The sequence below is a fragment of the Aedes aegypti genome, chromosome 3 (assembly GCF_002204515.2).
Source record: "Aedes aegypti strain LVP_AGWG chromosome 3, AaegL5.0 Primary Assembly, whole genome shotgun sequence".
Classification (NCBI taxonomy): Eukaryota; Metazoa; Arthropoda; class Insecta; order Diptera; family Culicidae; genus Aedes; species Aedes aegypti.
The window spans coordinates 231,626,101-231,652,246 of NC_035109.1; the positions used below are offsets into that span (position 1 = coordinate 231,626,101).

Consider the following 26,146-nt stretch of genomic DNA (forward strand, 5'->3'; position numbering starts at 1 on the left):
AATTATCTAATAATCAACTTAAACGTTTCAGACCCATTCTCACTGTCGACAACGGTATGTCCAAAAATATTTTATTAATAAAAACTCGAAAACAGAATGAGCACCAGACAATTTATTGCGTTATCAAATCGTTTTTGATTTTTCAATAAGAGTCTTTCACCAATGTCACCGTGCTGTGATACAGAAATACCTCATTCAACTGATAAACGTCAGCTTGATAAGCCTCATTTATCATTACCAAGTGCCATTTGAAATGAAGAAAAAAAACTGACAAGAAGATAAAACAACCTCGTTCAGCTGATGACGAGTGTCTCTTACATAGCTCGCAGTTAGTTTGCTCCGGTAACTCGCTCTGGTAGGTGAACACTCGAAAGTATCTTACCTAGTTGTGGACCACCGCCCGTTAAAGTGAATTAGTTAATCAAGCGCAAAGAAACCGATCCGGCCAAAATCATGGGGGCCATGTTCCGCAGTGAGCAGATGGACCTGGTCCAGCTGCTTATCCAACCGGAGGCTGCGTACTCGTCGCTGGCAGAGCTTGGCGAACTCGGAATTGCTCAGTTTCGTGATGTTCGTAGTGCCGTCACATGACCCAGAATCGATGAAAATTTGAAAAATTCCTGTGTTTTGCAGCTAAACACCGATATAAATGTTTTCCAACGCAAGTATACCAGCGAGATCAGAAGATGCGAGGAGATGGAACGCAAGATCGGCTACATCCGCCGTGAGTTGACCAAGGACGAGGTCGCCACGCCAGATCTTTCGGACAACATCCCTCGTACGCCCAACTCTCGGGAGATTATCGACCTGGAGGCTGCCCTCGAGAAGACCGAGAACGAGATCATCGAGCTGTCCGAGAATAGCCATGCTCTGCTGCAAAACTTCATGGAACTTACTGAGCTGCGGAGCGTACTGGAGAAAACTCAGGTGGGATGATCGGGAATTTGTAGTCTTTGATTGCCCTTTGACAACTATTCGTATCCCCACATTAGGGCTTTTTCTCCGACAAGTCAGCTGCGCAAAATCTGGAGGCCACTGGAGGCGATCCCGGCAGTGAGAACAAGCCGCTGGGATTCGTTGCTGGAGTGATCCCACGTGAGCGCATTATTGGCTTCGAGCGAATGCTTTGGCGCGTATCACGTGGTAACGTTTTCTTGCGTCAAGCACCCATTGATAAGCCATTCACCGATCCGCGCACGGTAAGTACCAAGCTGTTGGCGTTTGTGGGAGATAACGTTAAGATAACCGCGGGGGAAGGCCATTCGAAATGACGAGCAGTGTATCTTGTGATGGCTTTATGCAATGGGTTGGATTGGGAAATAGGATGCGGCTGTAATTAGGTCATGTGGTGGCTGTTTCTTTTGTACATTTGTAGATGCAAAATAAGCTGTTACAATATTTGTTGTTATACTCCAATATCCATCTTTTTAATTTCTTACAGAAAAAATATACAAACTTTTTTTTCCAATCAAACTACAGATAACACACAGGCTTCGTCTTTTTGAGGAGTCCCTGTGCTATCCGCAAACAAAGTTTTTTGACATTCCTGAGGTAACTCAGGTAATTCAGATGTGAAAACATTGTATGATATTGGTCCCGTAAGGCTGCCTTACAAGAAGTCTTTCAGACCTGGAATTCTGATAATTAACCTGAAATGTACGATTTGACAGATAACTTTGAATTATTCTAACAATGTTTGTTGAAAAATTAAAGTTTTTTAATTTTACAATCAAGCTTTCATGCCAAACACTGTCGAATGCTTTTTCTTTGTCTAGAAGAGCAAGACCAGTAGAATAGCCTTCAGATCTGTTGGAACGAATTAAATTTGTTGCACGTAAAAGTTGATGAATGGTGGAATGCCCATGTCGAAATGCGAACTGTTCATAGGCAAAATTTGAATGTTCTTCGATGTGGACTATCATTCTGTTCAAAATGACCTTTTCAAAAAATGTACTGATGGAGGAAAGCAAACTGATTGAACAATAGCTTGAAGCTTCTGCAGGATTTTTGTCTGGTTTAGGAAAAATGGTACGAAATGTGCATTTTTCCATTTGTTAGGAAAATGTACTGATATAAAACATTTATTAAACATGTCATCCAAGAATTATAGGCTAGTCTCTGGCTCAATTAGTGAGTATTAATTTGGTTATCCTCTTTTAATACCGGAATTCAGATAATTTCAAAAAAGGCTTAGAGCCAGACTGCAATTGGAAAGTTTTATTTTCTACATTTTTGTTTCTTAATTAGATAAAACGTAGTTTCTCTTTGAATGTCCTATCATAAATCTTCAATTGGTAATTGGTAATGTATTCCTTTTTCTAATGTGTTTCAGGGAGATGAGATCTACAAAATTGTTTTTGTGGCTTTCTTCCAAGGAGAGCAACTGAAGAGTCGCGTCAAGAAAATATGCAGCGGGTAAGTCATCTATATACTTCATCGAACATTTTATGCAAGTGCACATCGTACTTTCGTGCAAAATTCCGTTAGCAGTGATAATCATTCTTTGACATCGCCTCGGAAAAAAAGCTCTTAAAAAGTGTCTTCTCTGATTATGATTGCAACTATGACCCTGAATCACTGTATAAGCAACTCTCTTCCAACGACGTAAAGTTGAAACTGTAAATTAGAGAATTCATATAAACCTACGTCAAATTAAAGGAATCAAGGCTTGCACGTTTTCCCCGGATAGCTTTCAATCTATTTTTAAACATCTTGCAGAGAAGAGCCGATTTCCTCATTGATGATTACAAAACTAGGGACCTTCCTTAGCCGAGTGGTTGGCGTCCGCGGCTACAAAGCAAAGCCATGCTGAAGGTGTTCGGGTTCGATTCCCAGTCGGTCCATGATCTTTTCGTAATGGAAATTTTCTTGACTTCCCTGGGCATAGAGTATCATCGTATCTGCCACACGATATACGAACGCGTAAATGGCAATTTTGGCAAAGAAAGCTCTCAGTTAATAACTGTGGAAGTGCTCATAACAACAGTACGCTGAATAGCCGGCTCTGTCCCAGTGGGGACGTTAATGCCAAGAGTAAGAAGAAGAAGAAGATTACAAAACTTAGCGTTAATTGCTATTAAAACCATTGTGTCGTAATTCGTATAGGCCTGAGTGAAAGTAAAAATACTGAAACCCTCACCGCTCAGCGAATTCTTAACGGATTCAAATGATTTTTTGTCAGTTCACTGGCCCACATATCTAGTTTTTAGAAGTGGCCCGAGGAACTCGGGAATACTCCTGTAGCCGGTGTTATTACGGTGGGTCACTGGGCTTTAGAGTAACTCCAGGCAATCACCTGTTCGTAGATAAGAGCAAATTTTTTATCAAAGTATCACGAAGTAATAAGGTTGCGTTTTAAGCCGTTTGTACCTAGAGGAAGACGGGGTAAGAGCGCTCGCCGAGGTAAGACGGATCACCTTCTGTTTAGTGTGAAAATTTAAAAGACAATTTACACCGTCTTCAGCCGATTCTACCCCATCACCCCGAATGCCATTTCCCCGATTGCCATCACCCCGAATTCCATTACCCCGAATGTACCATTACCCCGAATTCCATCACCCCGAGTGCAATTTCCCCGAATTTACAATTATCATGACATGATGATATTGATGACATTTCCCCGCGATATTGGAATTCGGGGTAATGTCATTCGGGGTGATGGGACGTTCGGGGTTTTGGAATTCGGGGTAATGGCGTTCAGGTTAATGGCATTCGGGGTAATGGGATTCGGGGTAATGGGGTAGAATCCTTCAGCCATAGGCTGCTCAGACTGAACATAACCAACATTAAACAACGGACACACGGAACGACTAGCGGACCAGTGAAGATTTTTTCGTTTGACGAAAAATTTTCTCCGACTGGGGCGGGAATCGAACCCACACTCCGTAGCACAATACGCCTAAATGACTGACGCCGCTAACCGCACGGCTACGAAGCCCACAAAAATGGATGTTTTCTTAAAACTTCACCAAGCACTTTCCATAAACACAAGATTTTTGACATTCCGAAGCATTTTCACATATTATCATTAAATTTTTCAGAATAATTATTAAAAACGAAGTTTCCGCTCGTGGATATTGAATTTGATCTAAATTTAACAGATACTCACTGGGATCGAATCCCATCCCCGAGATAGTCACTTAAGACAAAAAGGTTACAGTGACGACTTCCTTCGGAAGGGAAGGTAAAGTAAAGCCGTTGGTACCGAGATTTGGGCCCAGGACTAAAAATCTCGTTAATAAAGATAAAAAAGATGCTCACTTAAGGATTTCGGAAGTGATTTTATTGTAAAAACATAACAAAATAAGTGAAGTTAATCAATGTAGAACTTATAAAACATTATACTTTTTAGAATAACAGGGAACTAATATATGTTTTCACAAAATTGTATACAAAAGTCGTGGTGGTCACTTTTACCCCATGAGAGGGCGGTTTTGCCGCTTGCTAAAAATAATCGTGATAAGCCATCACTCTTTTAAGTTTAAAAAACGACAAGCTGGGTCGAAAAAGGATATATTGATTTTTGATTTTGACATACGAATTAAATTGCTTAGGCGGGCGGTTTTATCCCGTCTTCTTATTCTTGGTATTAACGTCCTCACTGGGACAGAGTGTGCTTTCTCAGCTTAAGCCTGATTTGCTACTGAAAGGGAATCGCTAAAGAATTTTCTCGCCGATTCCTTGCGGTAATTTTCAACAGGAGCAATTCTCGCTGAAACCAGGCCGCCATCGGCACCCCTAGCTGAACAGTATGCGAAAACGCCCATTTTTTGATAAATCTTGGGTATTTCTTCATGGAATACACTTCGAACACATAGCAAACTTAGTGGCATCGTATAGAGAAAGGATATAGCTTTCATTTAAACTTGAAAAAAATTTGGCGGCCATTTTGAATTTGTCCGCCATCTTGAATTTTGTTAGAAAAATCGATTTTTCACCATTAGCGCACCGCTAGTTTTGAATGCTGAGATCACCATCAGAAAGCTGAGGAAAAATTGCGTAAGATAGGCTACATAAACTAGGTGAGCAAAGGTATTTACCCTATGATATGAACGATTTTCTAAATCATGTTCTACTATTTTGACGTATATGGCGAGTGCAATCAATGCACTATGGTCCAGGAATCAGTTTTACGCGGAAAGATGCATTTTGAGCTTTAGAATGAAACATTAGACAAAAACGGTCTTCTACAAAGTTGTTTGTATTAGTAAGGTCCTTTGTTTGGTGTTATTTAAAATTAGGGTGGACCACATTTTCATAGAAATTGTGTAACTTTCTTATTTGTAGAAATTATACTATACATGCTTCAGCAAAGTTGTAAACCATTCAATTTCAAGCAACTTTGCCAAAAAAAAGTTTTTTTTATATCTCTTAAATTGACCGATTTAGAGCTATTTTACTACGGTGACATAGGGTGGTCCGAACAAAATTGGTTTTCTGGCTCTAGAGTTTTCAATTCAAATTTCTTATCAAAGTAGTCTATGAAACACTTTTAGAGCTTTGAAAAATGCGTAGTTTGGTGAGTGAAGAAACTCGCTATCTCTTTCCGTTTGGGAGTTATTATTGTTTTTCTCTCAAAAACATGCCTACTTCGATTGTGAATATTTCTGATTGGGGCAAACATAAAAAATATCTTTTGAAGGCATTTAAAAGACAAAACAAAATTGTAAATTATATCAAAAAATTACAGATGTGTTATTTTTGTAACTCTAATAAAATACCTTGAAAATCAAATATTTTTTATCACAAAAACTTTAATAACTTTTGAACTAAAATAGATATCAGCAATATTTTTGCTTGAAAATTGACCAACTTTGCCAAAACAAGTTTTTCTGTAGCTCAAAATTTGACCAATCTAGAGCATTTTTTCCTAATCATCAAAGGGTGGTCCAACAAAAATCAGTTTTTCAATTCTAGTGTTTTTAATATTAGTTTCTCGTCAAAGCGGTCTATGAACGACTTTTAGAACTTAACAAAACGCAAATTTTCATGCAAAAAGATTGATGATATATTTTTAGTTCAAAAGTTATTAAAGTTTTTCTGCTTAAAATCATTTGTTTTTAAGGACATTTTATTAGAGATACAAAAATAACACATTTGTAATTTTTTGACATAATATACAATTTTATTTTGTCTTTTGAATGCTGTCAAAAGATATTTTTCATGTTTGCCCCAATCAAAAATATTCACAATCAAAGTAGGCATGTTTTTGAGAGAAAAACAACAATAACTCCCAAACGGAAAGAGATAACGAGTTTCTTCACTCACCAAACTACGCATTTTTCAAAGTTCTAAAAGTGTTACATAAACTACTTTGATGAGAAATTTGAATTGAAAACACTAGAGCCAGAAAACCAATTTTGTTCGGACCACCCTATGTCACCGTAGGAAAATAGCTCTAAATCGGTCAATTTAAGAGAAATAAAAAAACTTTTTTTGGCAAAGTTGCTTGAAATTGAATGGTCTACGACTTTGCTGAAGCATGTATAGTATAATTTCTACAAATAAGAAAGTTAGTTACACAATTTCTATGAAAATGTGGTCCACCCTAATTTTCAATAACACCAAACAAAGGACCTTACTAATACAAACAACTTTGTAGAAGACCGTTTTTGTCTAATGTTTCATTCTGAAGCTCAAAATTCATCTTTCCGCGTAAAACTGATTCCTGGACCACTGTGCAATGCAAACATATTTTTTTGTACAACAAAGAAACAAGTTTTCAATCGTTGGTGTATTGTTTGAGACAGATGAAGAATAAGAGTATTAATTTGAGTGAAAAAATCTGGTGGCCATCTTGGATTTTGACGCCATCTTGGTTTTAAGTAGTAGAATGTGTTTTCACCTTGTTAGCACTCAACATGTTGAATTTCAATGCTACCGTTACACTTATTCTTCTTCTTGTTCTTCTTTTTCCTCACGTTACGTCCCTACTGGAACAGAGCCAGCCCTTCAGCTTAACTAGTTTTAAAAACAAATTATCAAATAGGATTTTTTAACGCATATTTGCTACCTGTGTGATTCTTCTGCATATCTTCGAGTTGTAAAATAGCATTATTTCTTTCATTTATTTGGTATTAAACCATTGATACAAATGAACAATCAGTTGAACAGCTGAGATAAGATAAGAAAGATAGAATCTGATTGATTTTTTTAACGGAGGCCTTATAATTCAACATGTTGAGCACTGAGATGGTAAAAATCATGCAACTGCTAAATACCAAGATGGCGTCAAAAACCAAGATTGCCGCCAGTTTTTCTAATCTCGAAATTATACACCTGCCTTTTGGCATTACATCCACATTAGAACAAAACCTGCTTCTCATTATTCAATTTCGCTATTTTTCACATGCATGTTGGGCGGTACTAAAAACGATACCTTATGACTTAGAAAATCAAGGATGTTTTTTGCTTCAAAATTTAAGACTTTCATTATAACTTAATTTACGTTAGAACTACAAATATTACCACAAGGCTTACTAATGTCCCGACACGCAATCTATAAACTGCATACAATGAACAACAATGCATAGGGTAAAAAAATGTTTGTTTTATACCTACAATAAATGTTTTTTGACGGTTTTCGTTTATTGAATTTATTTATTCTTTATTACTGAATTCAAAGATATGTCGAAGAATTATCCTGTTGTCAGAAATCGCATTAAAAAAGAAAATTCCTGTTTAATAACCTGGATTTATAACTATTTATAGCTGAGTATCAGGCTCGGTTCCAGTAGGGACGTAACGTCAGTAAAATGAATAATAATAAGAAGAAGAGTATACGTAACCTTCTTTTATTGGTAGCCTCTAGATTCGACATGCTGAGTGCTATCAAGATAAAAAAAATAATTCTACTACCTAAAATCAAGATGGCGTCAAAATCCAAGATGGCCGCCAGATTTTTTCACTAAAAATAATATTCTTATTCATTACTCGACTCGAATAAAACACCAAAGGTTGAAAACTTGTTTCATTGTTGTACAAAAAATGATGTTTGTATTGATTGCACTCGCCATATACGTCAAAATCGTATAACATGATTTAGAAAATCGTACATTTGATAGGGTAAATACCATTGCTCACCTAGTTTCTGTAGCCTAGCTTACGCAATTTTTCCTCAGCTTTCTGATGGTGATCTCAGAATTCAAAACTAGCGGTGCGCTAATGGTGAAAAATCGATTTTTCTAACAAAATTCAAGATGGCGGCCAAATTCAAAATGGCCGCCAAAATTTTTTTAAGTTTAAATGAAAGCTATATCCTTTCTCTATACGATGCCACTAAGTTTGCTATGTGTTCCAAGTGAAATATGAGACATATACCGCGAAGAAATACCCAAGTTTTATCAAAAAATGGACTTTTTTGCAAACTGTTCAGCTAGCTGGCGTACGAGGGGTCCACCAATTTGAGAAAACAGAAAGGACCACCCTTAAGTTTTATCGAAAACTAGCGATCAGTGACATAAAATTGGAATTCTAACGATGGGTGCCGATGGCGGCCTGGTTTCAGCGAGAATTGCTCACAGCGAATCGGCCATTTGAACTGACAGTTCTTTCAGCTGCATTCTGCGATCAGAAAAAGGCGCATTCTTGATCGATTCCTTGCAGAAATTTCCCATGCATCAAGATAGGCCGAGAAATTACTTGTCAGCAGCGAATCAGGCTTTAGTGTTCAATGAGCACTTCCACAGTAATCTATTGAAAGCTTTCTTTGCCAAGGTTGCCATTTTCGCATTCGTATTTCGTGTGGCAGGTACGATGATACTTTATGCCCAGGAAAGACAAGGAAATTCCCATTACGAAAAGATCCTTAACCGACCGGGAATCGAACCCAGACACCTTCAGCATGGCTTTGCTTTGTAGCCGCGGACTCTAACCACTCGGCTAAAAAAGGCCCCTTGACACCTGGGTTTGGCACCTGTTAAGCGCGGTTTCCTCCCAGCAGGTTCTCGAAGCCGGCTAAGCACGGATCTTTTTCAAATTAACTTTTAAACTAACGTTGGACGATGGACAACATCACTTATAATAAAAGGGGTACGTTCGCGTTCGCTGGACTGACGACTTTTGCAACCGAGAAAAAAAAGATAGGATCGCTGGCATGATTGTGAGTGCTGATTTTTGTTGTTGGATGAGTCTTACCTCCGAGGTCGAAATCTTTCGAGTAGCCCATTGGTCGTGTAGGCGTGAAAATGCTTGCACGTCGATTGAAACGAAGGCACGGTTGCGCATGAAGTTGCGTCTGTTGGTTGGGACTTACCCCCAAAGAAGGGGCCTTCGGGAACCCTACCGATCGTTAGGTTCAGGTTGTAGAATCGTTACGAACGGTAGTAGAGTCTGGCTTCCTTAAGAGAGCAAATTAGGGCCACCAATGGGTCGCCAGTAATGTTGTTGCCCCCCTCCAGAATCATCCAGGCCCCCCCCAGAATTTTTCATGACAATAAAAATTTAAAATTTAAAAAAAGCAACTAAACATGAAGTAAAATCTTCCGAATCAATGTAGGTACATGACTCTTGTTATTGACAAAAATCTCTTCAGTAGTTTATTCTATGTTGTACAACTATAGTGAGGGAACCTCGCTTGTCTTACATAGCATCAGCGTGGCGGTTCTGACTTCGGTGAACCGCGCGACCGCCGAAAGCTTAACCGTCCGGCTGGTGTGAAATAATGTAACAAAATCGACCATAGTGTTTTATTTCAGCAATCAATTCTCTTCTTGATTTATTTTTAAGTATTTCAGTATGAATATATGTATTGCTTAAACTATACTTGTCCAAGAAAACTTATTAAAGTTTTCCAACAGATTTGAAGCAAAAATTTTTCAAAAACCGTTTCGATATTTTTTATAACATTTAAGCATAATAAAATTTTTCAAAGAATATTGAAGGGTGGCTTCAGAACGTTTGCAAATCTCTTGAAAATTTATCAAATAATATTGAAGGACTTGTTTCAAAGCAAAATCCTCCTGGTGGACAAGCATTCCTTCTATGTCTACTTTGTTAGTAAATTGATTACGGAGAATGTTCCCGGATTTATCTCAAAAGTGGTAGTTTATTTTGTTAAAGTTCAGTTTTTCTCGCAATTCCTTAAAAAAAAACATTGATTCTGTCAAATCAAATACTGAGATAGTTCAATGAAAATTCTATTAGAAATTTCATTGAATTTCTTTAAACAGTTTTCTCGAAAAAAAAATCAATTTTGCTTTAAATCCCCGGCATATCATGAATTGGAAATAACATTGTTCATGAAATGCCTTTTACCTTCGAATCTTAAGAGGAAATTTATTGAAAACCCCCAGTAAAACTTTTGCATCCAAAATTAGCATAGTGCTCTACAGATTGAGCAGGCCTGCCCGACCTTTTTGACTTTTTTTCGACATAAATTGTTAGTGCGTTCGCAAGAATAGACCGATATGAACAAAATTAGTCGCAAATGAAAGCTTGATAGTATATCTGTTCAATCCATGCCGAAAATTTTGAATTTATATCAAACTATTCGATAGCTATGCAAGCTAAGGCAAAAATTTGGATCATTTTTTGAACTTAATTGCATCGGTAGCAAAGAGGTTTATATAAATTTAAAATTTGCAGCATGGATTAGACAAATATGCAACCAAGCTTTCATTTGAGAGACTAATTTTGTTCATATCGATCTAGTTTTGCAAACGCACCAACCATTTATGTCGAAAAAGAGCCAAAAAGGTTGGGCATGCCTGCTGTAGAGAAACATGTAGCAAACTAACTGGAAAGGGAGAAAAGATTTATTAAGATAATTATAAAGAAATTTTTATTGATCTTCCTTAAAACACTTCTTTAAACATAATTTTACCAATTATTGAAAGAATGTATATTCTTAGTTTAATTTTTTGTGCGATACGAGGGCGGAGCTTTTAGAAGCTTTCTGGACGAATTCTAGAAAACCAGAAGTAATAGTAGCATAGATTTCAAGAATAATTTCTAAAGAAAATCCAGATGCACCTTCTTGAGATTTTTTTTTATTTGTAAATTCATTAGAGAGGATTTAACTATCCTGTAATTTACCTTTGAAGAAAAGATTTTAAATTATCTTTCAATGTACCATTGGCCATCTATTGCTCCACCTGTTTCAACATTTTGTTGTTTCTCCTTCCTTTGCATGACGCTCTGAAGTATTTGGTACATAAACTCAAAAAAGCAACATTTTTAAACATCTAAAATAAGGTAAATTATAGTTTTGAAGAATTGCAGAATTCTTATACGTATGGTTCCTGATTTCCAAAAGTCCCTCAACAATTTCATTTCAAAGTAATGTGTTTCCCCTAAGATTTTAATTCATTCAAATCTTATATTATGAAATTTACCACAATACATCTTAGGTAATGTTCTTGAAAAATACCGGCAATATTTTCGGCAGTTTTACAAAATAATCTATAATAGACTCTTCAAAAAAGTTCGCTTGGAATTTCTAAGGGAGCAAGAGTTCTACATCAATATGTCCACCATAGTCTCATGAAACTTCGGAGTTCATACAATAAATTATCGAATATTTTAGTTACATTCAGTAAAAAATCTATCCGTTTAAATACCACTCATTTTTTTATAAAAGTAGTAGAAAAAATGACAAGATTTTCTTGTAGTAAATCCTACAAACAAGGACCACTTAAGCTTTTCTACATCGCACAGTGGCGGTCCTTCATACAAAGGTCGGACAAAACCTCAAATACGTCTCAAAGTGCTTGATAATGGTAATCTAATAATTATCTTGCATACCTGATATCATCCCGTTGGAAATAACCGTCAAATTGAAAATTCGATTTTCTTGTGAAATTGGTCCAAATAAAGTTTTTTCATCTAATCGTATAAAAAGGCTATTACTAGAATTTTTTGTTGTAATGCAGAAATTTGTGGATAAACCCAAACTAGAGATACAAATTTAACTTCCTTTTAGTAATTCCACTAAAGTTTCAAACGAATTATGACAAATAATATAGATTTGGATGATGAAATCGATAAATTATAATATAAAATGAAAATGGAATTTTCACCTCTAGGGGCAAAGAGGGGCAAGAAAAACTATTGCACGTTCGAAAGTATGGATGATTAGCTGCTTCATAGTGAGTGACTCTTTTTTCCGAAACACTTCACATAAAACGTACGAAGTTTTGAAAATTTAACAAAATTTTGGAGAAAGATTGTTTGAAACTTTTTTTGCTACAAATAACAACTTGATATGTTAAAATTTATATAATTATAGCCAAAACTAAGGCTTATAACTACGCTTTCAAATTGAACCTATTGAGCCTCAATCGGTTATGATTTCGTTGAGATACAGCTGTTTGAAGTTTGCTAGGTGAATCATAGTTGATGAATTTCGAGCAGTCCAACTTAGCTGACTTCCCCACACTAACGATGCTGCCAAAAATCGAAAACAGAACAAATCAATCTCATATTTTGAGAAATTGTCGCTCAATAGTATAGAAGTCTAGAAAAAATATTGACAAGTGATTTTGAGAACATGAATTTTTGAGGTTTTGTCTGGCCATGCGCCACTGTGCATCGTACATTGTCACATTGTCAACAAGTTTCAGAAAAATTCTACGGTTTATTTCTTGAATGTTACGACAAGAATTTAGTATTTTTTCCGCAATTTTTTAGCAGCAATTATTCAAAAAATACCAGCAAAGTTCTTTCAAACCATTTTTGTATGTGTTTCTCCAGAAATCTGTTATAATGTGAATCGTAGAGGAAATTTCAAATTGCGAAAAAAATATTAAGATGTTCCTGGAGTAGTTTTTGAACAAAAAATTGAGCATTCGCCAAAAAAAATAGTTATTTCTATAACTTGAAGGAATACTTTATGGATTTTCTGAAAAATTGTTTCGATAAGTTCAAGAATAAATTGCAAAATCATGATAGATCTGGTGAAAAAATTCTTCAAAAAATTCCCAAAAGAATCATTAGTGTGGTTTAAAGACAAAAATCTCTGGAAAATACTTGGATTAATCTCTCGTGAATTTTTCGGATGAAGCTTAGGGAAACAACAATATAATTCTCTTAGAAATTCCGAACCAAATTCCTCGGGAAAGTATTTTCGCAGAAGAGTTTTTGAAAAAGCAACGTTGAACGTATTCCGATGGGAACTTTATAGGAATGTTTGAATTCTTTAAATATTTCTTAGACGGGCATTTAAAAAAAAAAAATAAATATTTTGAGAGAGTTTTGAAGGAATGTGAGATGTTGCTCATTGATTTTAGAGAAATCTAAAAAATAGCACTACGGAACTTGTAAACATCAATCTTGTAAACATCAATTAAACCAATTTTGAGTACCACTTTGGCAACCTGTAACTGAAAAATTGACATGCAGGGACATTTCTGAGAACGACATCAGATTCAGCGACCCCAAATCTACTAGCGACATATAACTTGATCCTTAAGGCACGCATAAAGGTCATTTTTGTTACGCTGTGTAATTATTTATAAAAAAAATACAGATATAGATATGCAGGAAACTTCTCTGAGAAATCATGAATGAATCCTTGCTTGGTGATGTTAAAGACATGTTTGGTGAGACTCCTAGAATTTTTTGTACTATTTTTTGGAGCAATCTTCAGTAATTTCTTAGAATCCTTAACAAATTAATAATGAACAACTGGAGGATACTTTAAACTAACAACTAAAATTTATATGTAATTAGTATGTAGAGGGCCTTCCAGGAGGAATGATTAGAGTAGTTTTAATACAATCTCTGGCGGAGTTCTTTAAGGGATCTTTTAAGGTATTCGATTAAAATTCTTTGAAAAATTTTCTGGTGAGATTAAAACCCTGGGAATAATTTCCCGTGGGAATTCCAGGACGAACTCCGTGAAAAGGAGTTCTTGGAGAAAGAACTAAAAAGTACGGAAATAATTCATAAAGAAATTCCCGTATGAATTCTCAGAGGATTCTCTTCGAAGCACATGGTTTAATACCTGAAAAGTTCGTGGAAGTATCACCAAGGACATTCTTTGTGAGTTTTTTTTTGCTAGAAATCTTGAAGGATTTTTGACTGGATTACAAAAAGAATGACTATTTTTGGTAGCAATAATTGAAATCACTGATGTGCCGCAAAATGACTCAAAACAAATAAATAAAACCAATACAAATCTGTTAAAACTACGAAATTTGTGAAAATCGTGATTATTGCGACCAATATTACTTCTGTAAAACAATTATTTGCTAGGCCCCCCCTAGGCCCCCTCCAGAAAAAATTCCTAGCTACGCCAATGGTCCCACCAGGCCGCTTTGGCTATAAGGCTGATAGAAGGCTAGCGGAATCGTTGAGGATAAGAATTGAAGCAATCGCTGGTGAGATGGCTGCGTACAAAATGGCCGCTGCTTCGGCAAAGAGAACCGAACATTCAGTTCGAAGACTAATAACAAAATCAATGTGAAACAAACATGTAGAAGAAGGTACATTTTCTGTTGGGATTTTCCGTTGATGAATAGGGTAAGTGTTCCCTTAGTTGTGGGTGTTCCTATAGTTGTCATTTTCATTGATTTTATTACACTAGCCATAGAACCGGCACTGCCAATCGACGTATTTACTTGCTGATACACGGAATAGTTGAAAAGAGCGTTCAAATTGCTTCAAAACTGATGAAATATCACTAAAATTGCTAACACTTGTCTCACTTGTACCAATAGTTGCGGTAAAGTGTTCCTATAGTGGAGGATCCCATAATAAAACAACGGATACCGCAACTATAGGAACACAAATTAAAAATATACCGCAACTAAAGGAACGGTGTACCAATAGTGAAGGTATTATTTGTCACTGACATGCCGTGGGTTACTGCGATGAAATCATTTTTCCAATTAAGTCAATGGTCGTTACTTCCGATTACAACATTAACATGTACATTAATTGCGCTTTTTAAATTTAGGCGGTTAAATGAAGTTCCATAGTGCTTAGTACCTCCACTATTGGTACATCTACCCTAGATGGAGTAGAAGTTACCTCCGGCGGCATAATCAAGGGTGTTTCCATTTGATTTGAAGAAGAGATTCTGCTTGGGTAATTCCGGCTACGAAAATCGTTGCCGATCATCTGTCTGGTGCCAGCCTCAATGATTCGTTTATGCGAAGGGCAATCCCAAAAGTTAGACTTATAGTTGCCAACTATTAGTTGCCCCCGCAATTTGCGCATATAAAACTTTTTGGTATCTTCCAACACATAACAGACGTCCTTAGTGTGAGAAGAACCTCCAAAAATCATGCATTTAGCATCCATGTGGCAATGTTTGGTACCATGACTCACATTTGGCATCGACGGAACTGAGTGTGGTTCTGGAAATTTACTAAAGCTTCTTAGAAATGTTTCCATGTCACACGGACATCGACTATAAGTGTAACTATTTCTAAAGCTGTTATGTTACAGTGACCTAAATAATATTCTTGAGAAAACCGTTTCCAAGGAATGCCACATTGGGTTCTCTTTTTTATAAGGATTACTAGGACTTTGGAAAACCAAAGTAAATCATATATTCCATTTTTGATCTCTTCAGGCGCTTATACGAATACGATATACGAATGCGAAAATGTCAATACTGGCAAAGAAAGGTCTCAGTTAGCAACTGTGGAAGTGCTCATAAGAACACTAATCTGAGAAGCAGGCTCTGTCTCAGTAAGGACGTTAATACTAAGAAGAAGAAGAATAAGACTACAATTGGCGGCATCTCTGATACTCGGAAAATTTGTCTAGAGCATCGAACTGATTGCCGAATTCGATGAAATCATCAACATAAACCATTTCACCCTTGGCAGAAAGCATGCATTCTGAAGAAACGTGCTTTCTTCTATTTTGATACGTTTAGTGACAGTTTTAAATCCCACTTTTTTGGAAGATTCACGCTTCCTTTTGTTCGTAGTTGTGATCATATTCAATGAGTCGACGGAAGAAGAAGTGACCTTCTATTAGGTTTTTTTCCCAAGACGGTGTCCAAGAAGGATTACCACCTCTAGCTTTTGCTAACGGGTCTAACGAAAAATAGAAATCACGGGTCCAAACAAGGATCGAAAAGAGATCACACGCAATATCTAAACCGGCAAATTATGAAGGTCGAATGTACCACAGATTTTTTCCCGCCGGAGATCAGTATTTCTTCTATTATTTCATAATTGGAACGTTTTAAAATATTCTACCGGTGAAATTTTCTCCATACATTTTATATGGGCTGAAATACGTAGGAAAACTTAATTTGTATGGGCTGGATATAAAAAAATTGATAAAAAGTGGAAACAATAAGATTTTACCGATGGAATATTTTAAAACCTTCCGATTACACTGCGAAACACACATTTGCCTCCAGCACCAAAATACCGCTATTCACTTAATAAAGGTTTGCTGAATTCATTGCTGTTTTCAGAAATATCAGAACGCGTCTAGTTTTCGAGATATTAGATGCTGAAAATGAAAAATTTGACTACTTCAGCCAACTTGCATGCAAGTTTGCCAGCTTGTACGGCAATTTATTTGCTTTATTTGCCACAGAATTCAAAATGTATGTGTAGTATTGTTATACATCATCAAAGTTTATTATACCTTCGATGCGGAAAAGTTATTTTTTTAAGATTTGGAGATTTACTGTATTTTGCCATATATGAGAACCGAAGAATTTTGTATACAGACTGGAAGCATGTTGAAAAAAATCAGTAAAATCAAAATTTAATCATTCAATTTCAATCAAATTATATCTGAAATGAATGTTTAAGTTCTGTTTTGCATGCTTGGTGGATTAGATTACAAAAAAGTAAGATAAATTGTACTTTAAATTTCATGTAAATATTTATAAAATCAGTGTTTTATACAACTTTGTCGACCTGTACCGTGATGCATCAAATCCGGACGGGACCAATATCCGGACACTCTGATGAAATTCAATTCTTTGAATGTTCAATATACTTTCAAAATGTAAGAACATTATTTCTACGATTAATGTTAACTACTGTTGACCATTGTAACGTGAATTGACATCAAGTTAGCCTTGTAAAACAACGGTAAAGACAAAAACAAAAGTCAGTTTCATTCGGACGCGTTTCTTTACAAAATTAACGAAACCCGAAGGAATTCTACTCAATGCGCCATCGCAATTCGACAATTAATTACGCTCTTTTACGTGCTAATCTTTTGTGATACATTTTCTGCAGTGATTTGTTTGCGTTTTTTTAATAAATTCGATAGTTCTGAAGAATTTACTGAAAATACACATTAGTTCGTGCTAGAAGAAGACTGTCCGGATACTTATACGTGTGATTTTGATTCCGGACACAGTGCTTTAACATCAAGTTTTCAAGGATCAACAAGAAATATTACATTATAATTGTTCTAGAACCTGGAAAAGTGTTCAAAAGTTATATCACTGTGATTTTGAACAATATAAACTTAAAATGAGTGTAAATTATGTGTAAATACTATGACTAATAATGCACTCATCACAGTATATTTTGAAGACATCAGAAACAAAGTTTTATGATGTTTCAGTATCATCCAACAGAGAACAAATATTATGGGCCCTATTTTATAAGTCGAGTCGATCAAAAAATTTGCTTGACTCGGCACTGTCACTCGAGTTTTTTGACAGTTGTCACTCTATGTGACTGGATTACTATGGCAGTCGACGGGTGACATCTGAAATACGCATGCTTACTTTGATCGACAGTGACCTCAGACGAGTCACATGAATCTGCTCGATTTGCAAAATAGACCCCTATGTTTACAACTCTATCAATCTGTGTCTCGTGATGTGAAGGTATATTTAATATTTTTTAAGTTTAATGTGAAAACAGCTGTGATTATTTGAATGTCCGGATTTTGATTCATGTGTCCGGATTTTAACGGTATTTTTAATAAATTGATTGTAAACATTGTTAAAATTATACAAGAATTTGAATGTGCATATCGCCTTAGGCGTCCGGGTATTGATGCAGCACGGTAGCTAAAAATTGTGACGTGCTGTAACATTTCTGAAAACGGCCTCATATTCAGAAACATAATTTGATCCTTGAGACACGCATGAATGTCATTTTTGTTACGCTGTGTTGTTAATGTATATCCCGAATACTGAACTCTAGCGGAAAAAAATCCGAGCTACATTCAATTTTTATAATCTGCTGGTTTAGAGATAGTGTGGATCAAAAGGTAGCAGAGTGATACCAAGCAACAGCACCAAAATTTGGTAAATATTTTAATTCATTTTTTTTCTATTGAGCTGAAACTTTGCACAGTTTTCCAGTTCCATCTAAATCGTCATTTTCCGATATCAAATCTTCAAGTTGAGTCACGACTAACTTTTCAAAAGGGTTTATGTGAAAATGGTTCAAAAATATTCAAAAAGCTGCACAGCAAAAACGGTTCGTTCGATTGTTAGACAACTAAAGAAACAAAGTTAGACAACTAAATAAAGATTCCAAAAAAAATACACACAGTAAAAAACAATTTTTTTTTGCATTAAAAACATAATTTTTGACACAAAAACTCAAATATCTCAAAACCCTATCGGAATACCAACGTAATTTTTTGAGGGAAAACGGTCCATTATATTAGCTATCTACCATAAAAATTTGGTGATGGTAAACCAATAAACAAAAAAGTAATGACATTTCAAACATGTCACAATTTTCACATTTAGTAGAAAAAAAATTTTTTTTTTCGGTGTAAATTATTACGGGAACCGCAGTTTGTTGCTGATTTTATTGTTAAGGGCCTTGCGTGAATTAAACAAGTCGTTTTCATGTATTCATTAGTATTATGTATATTATATGTATAAATATTATGTATATGTATAAATATTATATGTTCATGTATATATGTATAAATTAAAATGAATTAACAGATCACACGAAAATATTTTTTTTTTTACCAGGATATATTTTTTTTGAGTATGATCGATGAGTTTCTAAATGTTATATATAAACTTTAAAAGTTTTGGATTTGGGTATGCGTTATGAGATCATGAAAACATTTTATTAATACTTATTTATTTATTTATTGTTATTCAATTTTTTTACAATATCGAACACTTTTGCATCATTATCAGTACAGTTCGAGTATAGTTTTGCTTTAATTTTATTTTCTGACAATGGAATGAAACAGCGAAATTTTTGGGTTCCTTGGATCGTTTTCGCGTTATTATATTGCTCGCTGAGCTCTGATGCCGTTAATTCGTACTCTTCAGTAGTAGTAAAACAAAATGATAATTTTGTTAAATCTTCTTCTTTTCTGCGATTCGTTCAATCAAATAGTTCTTTTGCAGTTTTAATTGGATGCTCACGTTCTTTGGCTAAACTTGCTCTTGTGGCCATGCGCTTTATGGTTCCTCCAATAGCATCACAAGGACCTTTGCCATGTGACGTAGCAAAGAAATGCCATTCTGCATCAATTCCGTACTTTGATTTAAATTGACATAGGCTCGAAAAATTCTTACGGTTTTTGTACTGCGATGCTGCTCCATCAGACATGAAATATATCTTTCTGATTTCTTTATCCTTATCAACGCGTAAAAAGTAAATCATTTTGGCAATGAACAAATTTACAGATACTGAGTCGTGTCTTAAATCTTCGGAAATTACAATAAAACTAAAATGTTCAATTTGCGTACTTCCATTGAAATAAATAACGAATGGATGAATTGTAGCTTGTTGTACGTTCCAGTGATGGGACTGCACTTCATCTTGCAATACAAAGCTATAGTTTTCAGAAAAATCACAAATGACTAAAAATTCACCATCTTGTAATGTATTTTTCGTATTTTTTAAAAAGCGGGATTGCTCTGTTTTAATAAAGTCGTGAGGAATTAAACTTTCTAATTTCAAGCAAAAAAAATGACACAAACTCATCTACAGGTTTTGCAATAGTTTCTAGGTCACACCTATCCGTGGTCACCCATTGCTCAAATGATAACTGATCAATATAATTTTCTTCAAACTCAGCGAATAAAGTATTTTCCAATGATGAAGAATCTGGACAATCCGAACAAGATCGTAGATAGCAATTTGATGTTGTATTTTCACACAAAAGACTACCAGTTAACATTTTAATATCCTTTGATAAATTGATTCTTTTCAAACTATGTAAGATTAGGTTAATATTTTCGTGTGTTGTGCACACACAAACATTATGTGTTCCTGAATTGGATAGAAGCTTGCATTGCCTTGGACGAAGGCTTGCAAATGAGGAAAAACCTACCTTAATATTTTCGTTAATTTCCTTGAAGCGTGTATACGCTTCTTTCAAAGTAGTCATCATTAATCGTTTTTGGATTGCTTGACGCTTTCCATCTTTTTTTACAGATACATAATCTTTTTGGCCAGGCATAGCTCTACTTACTTCATCGTCTTCAAAATATTGAATTATTTTTTCTTTTGTCGCATCTGTTAATGAAGTACTCGACCTAGCATTTTTGGTTGCAAGACAGTTATTTTTGAATTTTTTTGCCTCTTTTGCTGTATTTCTATTGGTTTTGAACAGGGATTGAATCCTGAGAAAATTGAGAGAATCTCTCACGTATCGCTCTCTGTAACTATCATAACATGCTGCACATTATGAGAGACTGTTTATCGTATACTGCTACAAGTTTGATCAGATTGGGGGGATAGTAGTGCATGATAAAACCCCTCTAAACATGCTCCAAGCCTGGGGGACACTGTTGTTATTGGAAGTTCGTGGATTGTTTATTGTGCCAGTAAAGAAAAACACCTATCCCCAACGGTAAACAAGCGAGAAAAATGGATTTTATCATCGCTCTCTCATTGGGGCTCTCGCTCGCTGCTTCCATTTATCAGACTTGTTACACCTTGCGATACAATGACGATCGTGGACCGCAACAGATGGGATGTTTTTCTTTGCTTGCTTTGATCGTGCTTCATACTCAAATGAGAGCGAATTCTGCAACGCCTGGTTTTGAACTTATCAATGGCGTCTTGAATAGACCACGAGCTTGGCAGCATCGACAAAATCAATAATTTTTCTTTCCTTGTCGTGGCTAGATTCGAGAACCTTTCCTTCATATTCATAATTACCTCATCGTAGTCTGTATTTTCCACATCCTCAGGTCCTAATTTGAAGAGGTTTCTTCGTACAGCTTCGTTGATTTCACGGTATTTTTTCTCGGGATAATTGACGTAACCCATCTTCGTCCATTTAATCGGAGTCACTTTTATTCCAGCTATCCCTTCGTTGAAGCGTTCGATGTTGACCTTCTGGATGCACTCATCTTCTGATTGATTTGTTGAAACAGATGTCGCTGATGGTACCGTGGCAAGACTATCTGCACTTGGTACTTCTGGTAACTCCTCAGTTGTTGTCGGTGCATCTAGTAATTCCTCAGTTGTTGTTTTCGAACTTCCTGCAACCTGTTCCACCAATGATGTACAGATTGCCCGTTTGTCAACGTTTAAACGGCAGGACGTACAAATGCGTAAATTTGCATTCAATGTAGACATTGGAGCATAACCAGCCGCTTTCAGTTTATCTATGGTGCTTTCGGTGAGATTTCGTAGCTCTTTCGCAGTGTTGCATTTGAACGCGTTCAGTTTGCGTTCCGGTTCAAACTTTTGAACGAGGGATCAAGTAGGCTTGAACATTGAGCAGTTCAAAAATTTGAACCCATGCGAGCTGAAAATTGAACGCGGAATGAAAACTGTCGTCATGGCAGAAACACGACTTATTTCAATGTTGCAAAGTTTTGCAAAGATGTTAGGAAACATTTAAGGTGCCATTTATTTGTAACGATTGGAATTCAATATGTTATAATGTAGTGTTTTTCGTGTTTTCAGCTTCATTGTGCATTTTGAAGTGAACGGACCGTTCTTGAGCAGGTGCAGAATCTTGCACGAGAGTTCAATGCTTACTAGGTTCTCGTGCAAAATTAGAACGCGTTCAGTTCACTTTTGGCTCGCGTTCAGTTCAAAATGCATCACTGCTCTTTCGAACACTTTTTTTCTGTAAACGGCCTGCAACAGTTGAGAAAGCGACTACTCGTGTTGCTCGTTAGATTTTAATAAACAAAATCACTTTTAAGTTTTTACTGACTAGGTTGGTGTCGTTTGCTTAACTGAAGAAAAATTTTACAATTAAATCTTTTATAACCATAGTGGTAGTATATTTTTAGCTTTTTCGTGAGTATGTTCATGGTATGTACCTATCATGTTTTTGAAGTTGTTGAAGTTACTCGCTTTCTCCCAAATATGATTAACAAAGTCTATTCTCTACCAAGGCGGGTCTATACCCAGGTGTAATCAGATTTTAACTTTGTGGAGAAAACCAGCGCCGAGAAAACCGACCTGCTTTACGAATACTAGATCACCTGGGTATAGACCCGCCTTGTTCTCTACAAGGTAAACTTTTTGCAGGTAAACTAGTCGTATACCTGTATAGAAAACTTTTTTTGTAGCTTTTGTCTTCAATATTAGATTTCTTATAGGTTTCTTTTATCAAAAGGTTTCAACACTATTGAGAGAATTTTTCTTCAGTTACGTACAATAAAAAATATGACACTATCAAGACTTTAGATCACAACACTGGATCGCGTCTAACTTTCTAATAGATGCTATAATAGTTATGAATAATTAAATAAAATATCATGAAAACAACTTGTTAACCTCATGTGGTACCCTTAACAAAAAATTCAGCAACAAACTGCGGTCCTAGAATAAATTAACAATGAAAAAAAAAAATAAATTTCACTAAGTGTCAAATTTGTGAAATATTTGAAATGTCATAACTTTTTTGTTTATTGGCTTACCATCACCAAATTTTTATGGTAGATAGCTAATATAATGGACCGTTTTCCCTCAAAAAATTACGTTGGTATTCCGATAGGGTTTTGAGATATTTGAGTTCTTGTGACAAAAACAATGTTTTTAATGCAAAAAAAAATGTTTTTTTACTGTGTGTATTTTTTTTGGAATCTTTATTTAGTTGTCTAACTTTGTTTCTTTAGTTGTCTAACAATCGAACGAACCGTTTTTGCTGTGCAGCTTTTTGAATATTTTTGAACCATTTTCACATACACCCTTTTGAAAAGTTAGTCGTGACTCAACTTGAAGATTTGATATCGGAAAATGACGATTTAGATGGAACTGAAAAACTGTGCAAAGTTTCAGATATTTTTGAAATGGTCGATCAGAATCGACTTGCATGCCTCCGTGGAATCCCTCAGCATAAATCATCACTGAAAAATACTGTTTCATTGTTTTAAGTAGTTTTAAGTTTCCAAGAGCAGAAAAAAATATGTAGTGAGCCGAATTCTATTCTTGGCACTTTTGATTCACTTCGGCAGTGGGGTTTTATGAATGCTACTGAGCTAATATTTTGCCACAATATGTGTCGTATTGAAGTGCATCTTTTTGCAAAGTTTCAAACTGTTCATGCCAAAATGAATAATGGAAGTGCCCAAGTAGCTCTGCACCCTACGTGCAGCACGAAGGTACGATGCGCACTGATTTCGTTATTACTCAAGTTGAATAATTTTAGATTAACAATGTTCAATTACCTAATCCTTTATCATCTTTCTCCCCTACCAGCTACCATGCTTCGCTGTACCCATGCCCCAACGAATACAATGAGCGTTCCGAAATGCTCCAGGGAGTGCGTACTCGCATCGAAGACCTTAATATGGTCATCAACCAAACGAAGGATCAACGCCAACGCGTTCTTATTAGCGTATCCAAGGAAGTTCCCAAGTGGGAAATCATCGTCAAAAAGGTCAAAGCCATCTACCACACGCTGAACATGTTCAACGTCGATGTATCCAAGAAGTGTCTGTTCGGCGAAGCTTGGGTGCCAACATCCAATTTGCAGGATGTAAAAAATGCACTGATTGCTGGCTCATCAGCCGTTGGAAGCACGGTTCCGTCATTCTTGAACGTGATTTCAACCCATGAGGCACCGCCAACGTTCAACCGGACCAATAAGTTTACCCAAGGATTCCAAAATTTGATTGAATCGTACGGAGTTGCTTCATACCGTGAGGCCAATCCAGCGCTGTATACCATCATCACGTTCCCATTCTTGTTTGCAATTATGTTCGGCGATTTGGGACACGGATTGATTTTACTACTTCTTGGCCTTTGGATGGTTTTGTGGGAGAAAACGTTGGCCAAGAATAAGGATGAAATTTGGCAGCTATTCTTTGGTGGTCGTTACATCATTCTGCTGATGGGCATCTTTTCGATGTATACTGGTTTCGTCTACAACGATATTTTCTCTAAGACCATGAACATTTTCGGATCATCGTGGCAGATCAATTACAACACTTCGACCGTCATGGAAAACAAAGATCTTCAACTGAATCCCGGAGAAGACTATTCTGAGACCGTTTATTGGTACGGATTGGACCCTGCTTGGATGTTGGCATCGAACAAGATTATCTTCTTGAACTCATTCAAGATGAAGCTTTCGATTATTTTTGGAGTCGTTCACATGATCTTCGGTGTCTGCATGAGCGTTGTTAATAACATGCACTTCAAAAAGAAGATCAACATTCTACTGGACTTTGTCCCACAGCTCTTGTTTTTGGTTCTGCTGTTCTTGTACATGTGCTTCATGATGTTCTATAAGTGGATTCAGTATACAGCTGTTACTGAGGAGGACCATTTGAAACCAGGTTGTGCTCCATCAGTCCTGATTATGTTCATCAATATGATGTTATTCAAGCGACAGGAACCGTTGGAAACCTGCAAGGAGTTCATGTTCGAGGGGCAACAAACCATTCAAATGGTGTTCATATTTATATCACTTCTTTGTATTCCTTGGCTTCTGCTTGCCAAACCGTTGTACATCAAGTTCACCAGAAAGAACCATGGTGTTGGGGATCACGTTGCCTCAAGCGGTCATGGAGATCATGACGATGAGCCAATGAGTGAAATTTTCATCCATCAAGCAATCCATTGCATTGAGTACATTCTTAGTACTATCTCTCACACCGCTTCGTATTTGCGTCTGTGGGCTCTTTCGCTGGCTCATGCTCGTAAGTTGCAACAACACAGATTTTGAAGTCCAATTTCACCGACCGAATTTGATTTTTGTTTCCAGAGCTTTCTGAAGTATTGTACAGCATGGTTTTCACCATTGGATTGAAATCCACGGGCTACACCGGGGCAATCATGATTTATGTGGTCTTCTGGCCGTGGGCAGTTCTGACCATTGGCATTCTTGTGGGCATGGAAGGCTTATCTGCTTTCCTCCACACACTTCGTCTTCACTGGTAAGTTTGGAAAAGGTACAATTGGTTGAATGTATTGAGCTAATTTGTAATATTTCAGGGTGGAGTTCATGAGCAAGTTCTACGAAGGCTTGGGCTATCCCTTCCAACCATTCTCCTTCAAGGCCATTTTGGATGCTGAAAACGAAGAAAAATAACATATTCTACGAGTAGGTATGTTGACTTAAGCATAAATTGCAATACTTTCAACGTATAGTAATAAAATTAGCTGCAAATACACCACATTTTTGATTCCTCCGAAATTTCTCTATTGTTTGGTATCTTATTATGGGCTCAAAACTTGTTGATTCCCTGAAATTTTTTAACTCTGAACTCCAGAATATCTTGAAACTATCGCGCAACAGGGATGGAGCTGCTTGAGTTGCTTGAGCGCTCTCCAGGTCCTGGTCCACCTGGTCAATCCGCCTAGCTTGCTGCACCCGACGCCTTCTTGTTCCGACCGGATTCGTGGCGAACACTATCTTTACAGGGATGTTGTCCGGCATTCTTGCAACATGCCCTGCCCAGCGTATCCTTCCAGCTTTGGCCATCTTCAGGATACAAGATGCGGGGCCCAGATAGCCGTAGCGGTAAACGCGCAGCTATTCAGCATGACCATGCTGAGGGTCGTGGGTTCGAATCCCACCGGTCGAGGATCTTTTCGTAAAGGAAATATTCTCGATTCCCAGGGCATACAAGTATCTTCGTACCTGCCACACGATATACACATGCAAAAATGGTCAATCAGCAAAGAAAGCTCTCAGTTAATAACTGTGGAAGTGGTCATAAGAGCACTAATCTGAGAAGCAGGCTATGTCCCAGTTGGGACGTAACGCCAGAAAGAATAAGAAGGATACTGGGTTCGCCGTAGAGCCTAGCGAGCTCGTGAGTTATTCTTCGCCGCCACAATCCGTTCTCCTGCACTCCACCGAA

General features: G+C 36.7%; 1 protein-coding gene across 1 annotated transcript; it reads left to right on the forward strand.

Annotated features, from left to right (window-relative positions):
- Window positions 1–314: 314 nt before the first annotated feature.
- On the forward strand, window positions 315–25,451 carry LOC5567950 (V-type proton ATPase 116 kDa subunit a). The gene is made up of 7 exons (XM_001657703.2): window positions 315–570; window positions 634–927; window positions 993–1,199; window positions 2,333–2,415; window positions 23,535–24,979; window positions 25,045–25,216; window positions 25,275–25,451. Exons 1-7 carry the CDS (start codon window positions 454–456, stop codon window positions 25,369–25,371), a joined length of 2,415 nt encoding a protein of 804 aa, XP_001657753.1. The 5' UTR covers window positions 315–453; the 3' UTR covers window positions 25,372–25,451.
- Window positions 25,452–26,146: the final 695 nt, after the last annotated feature.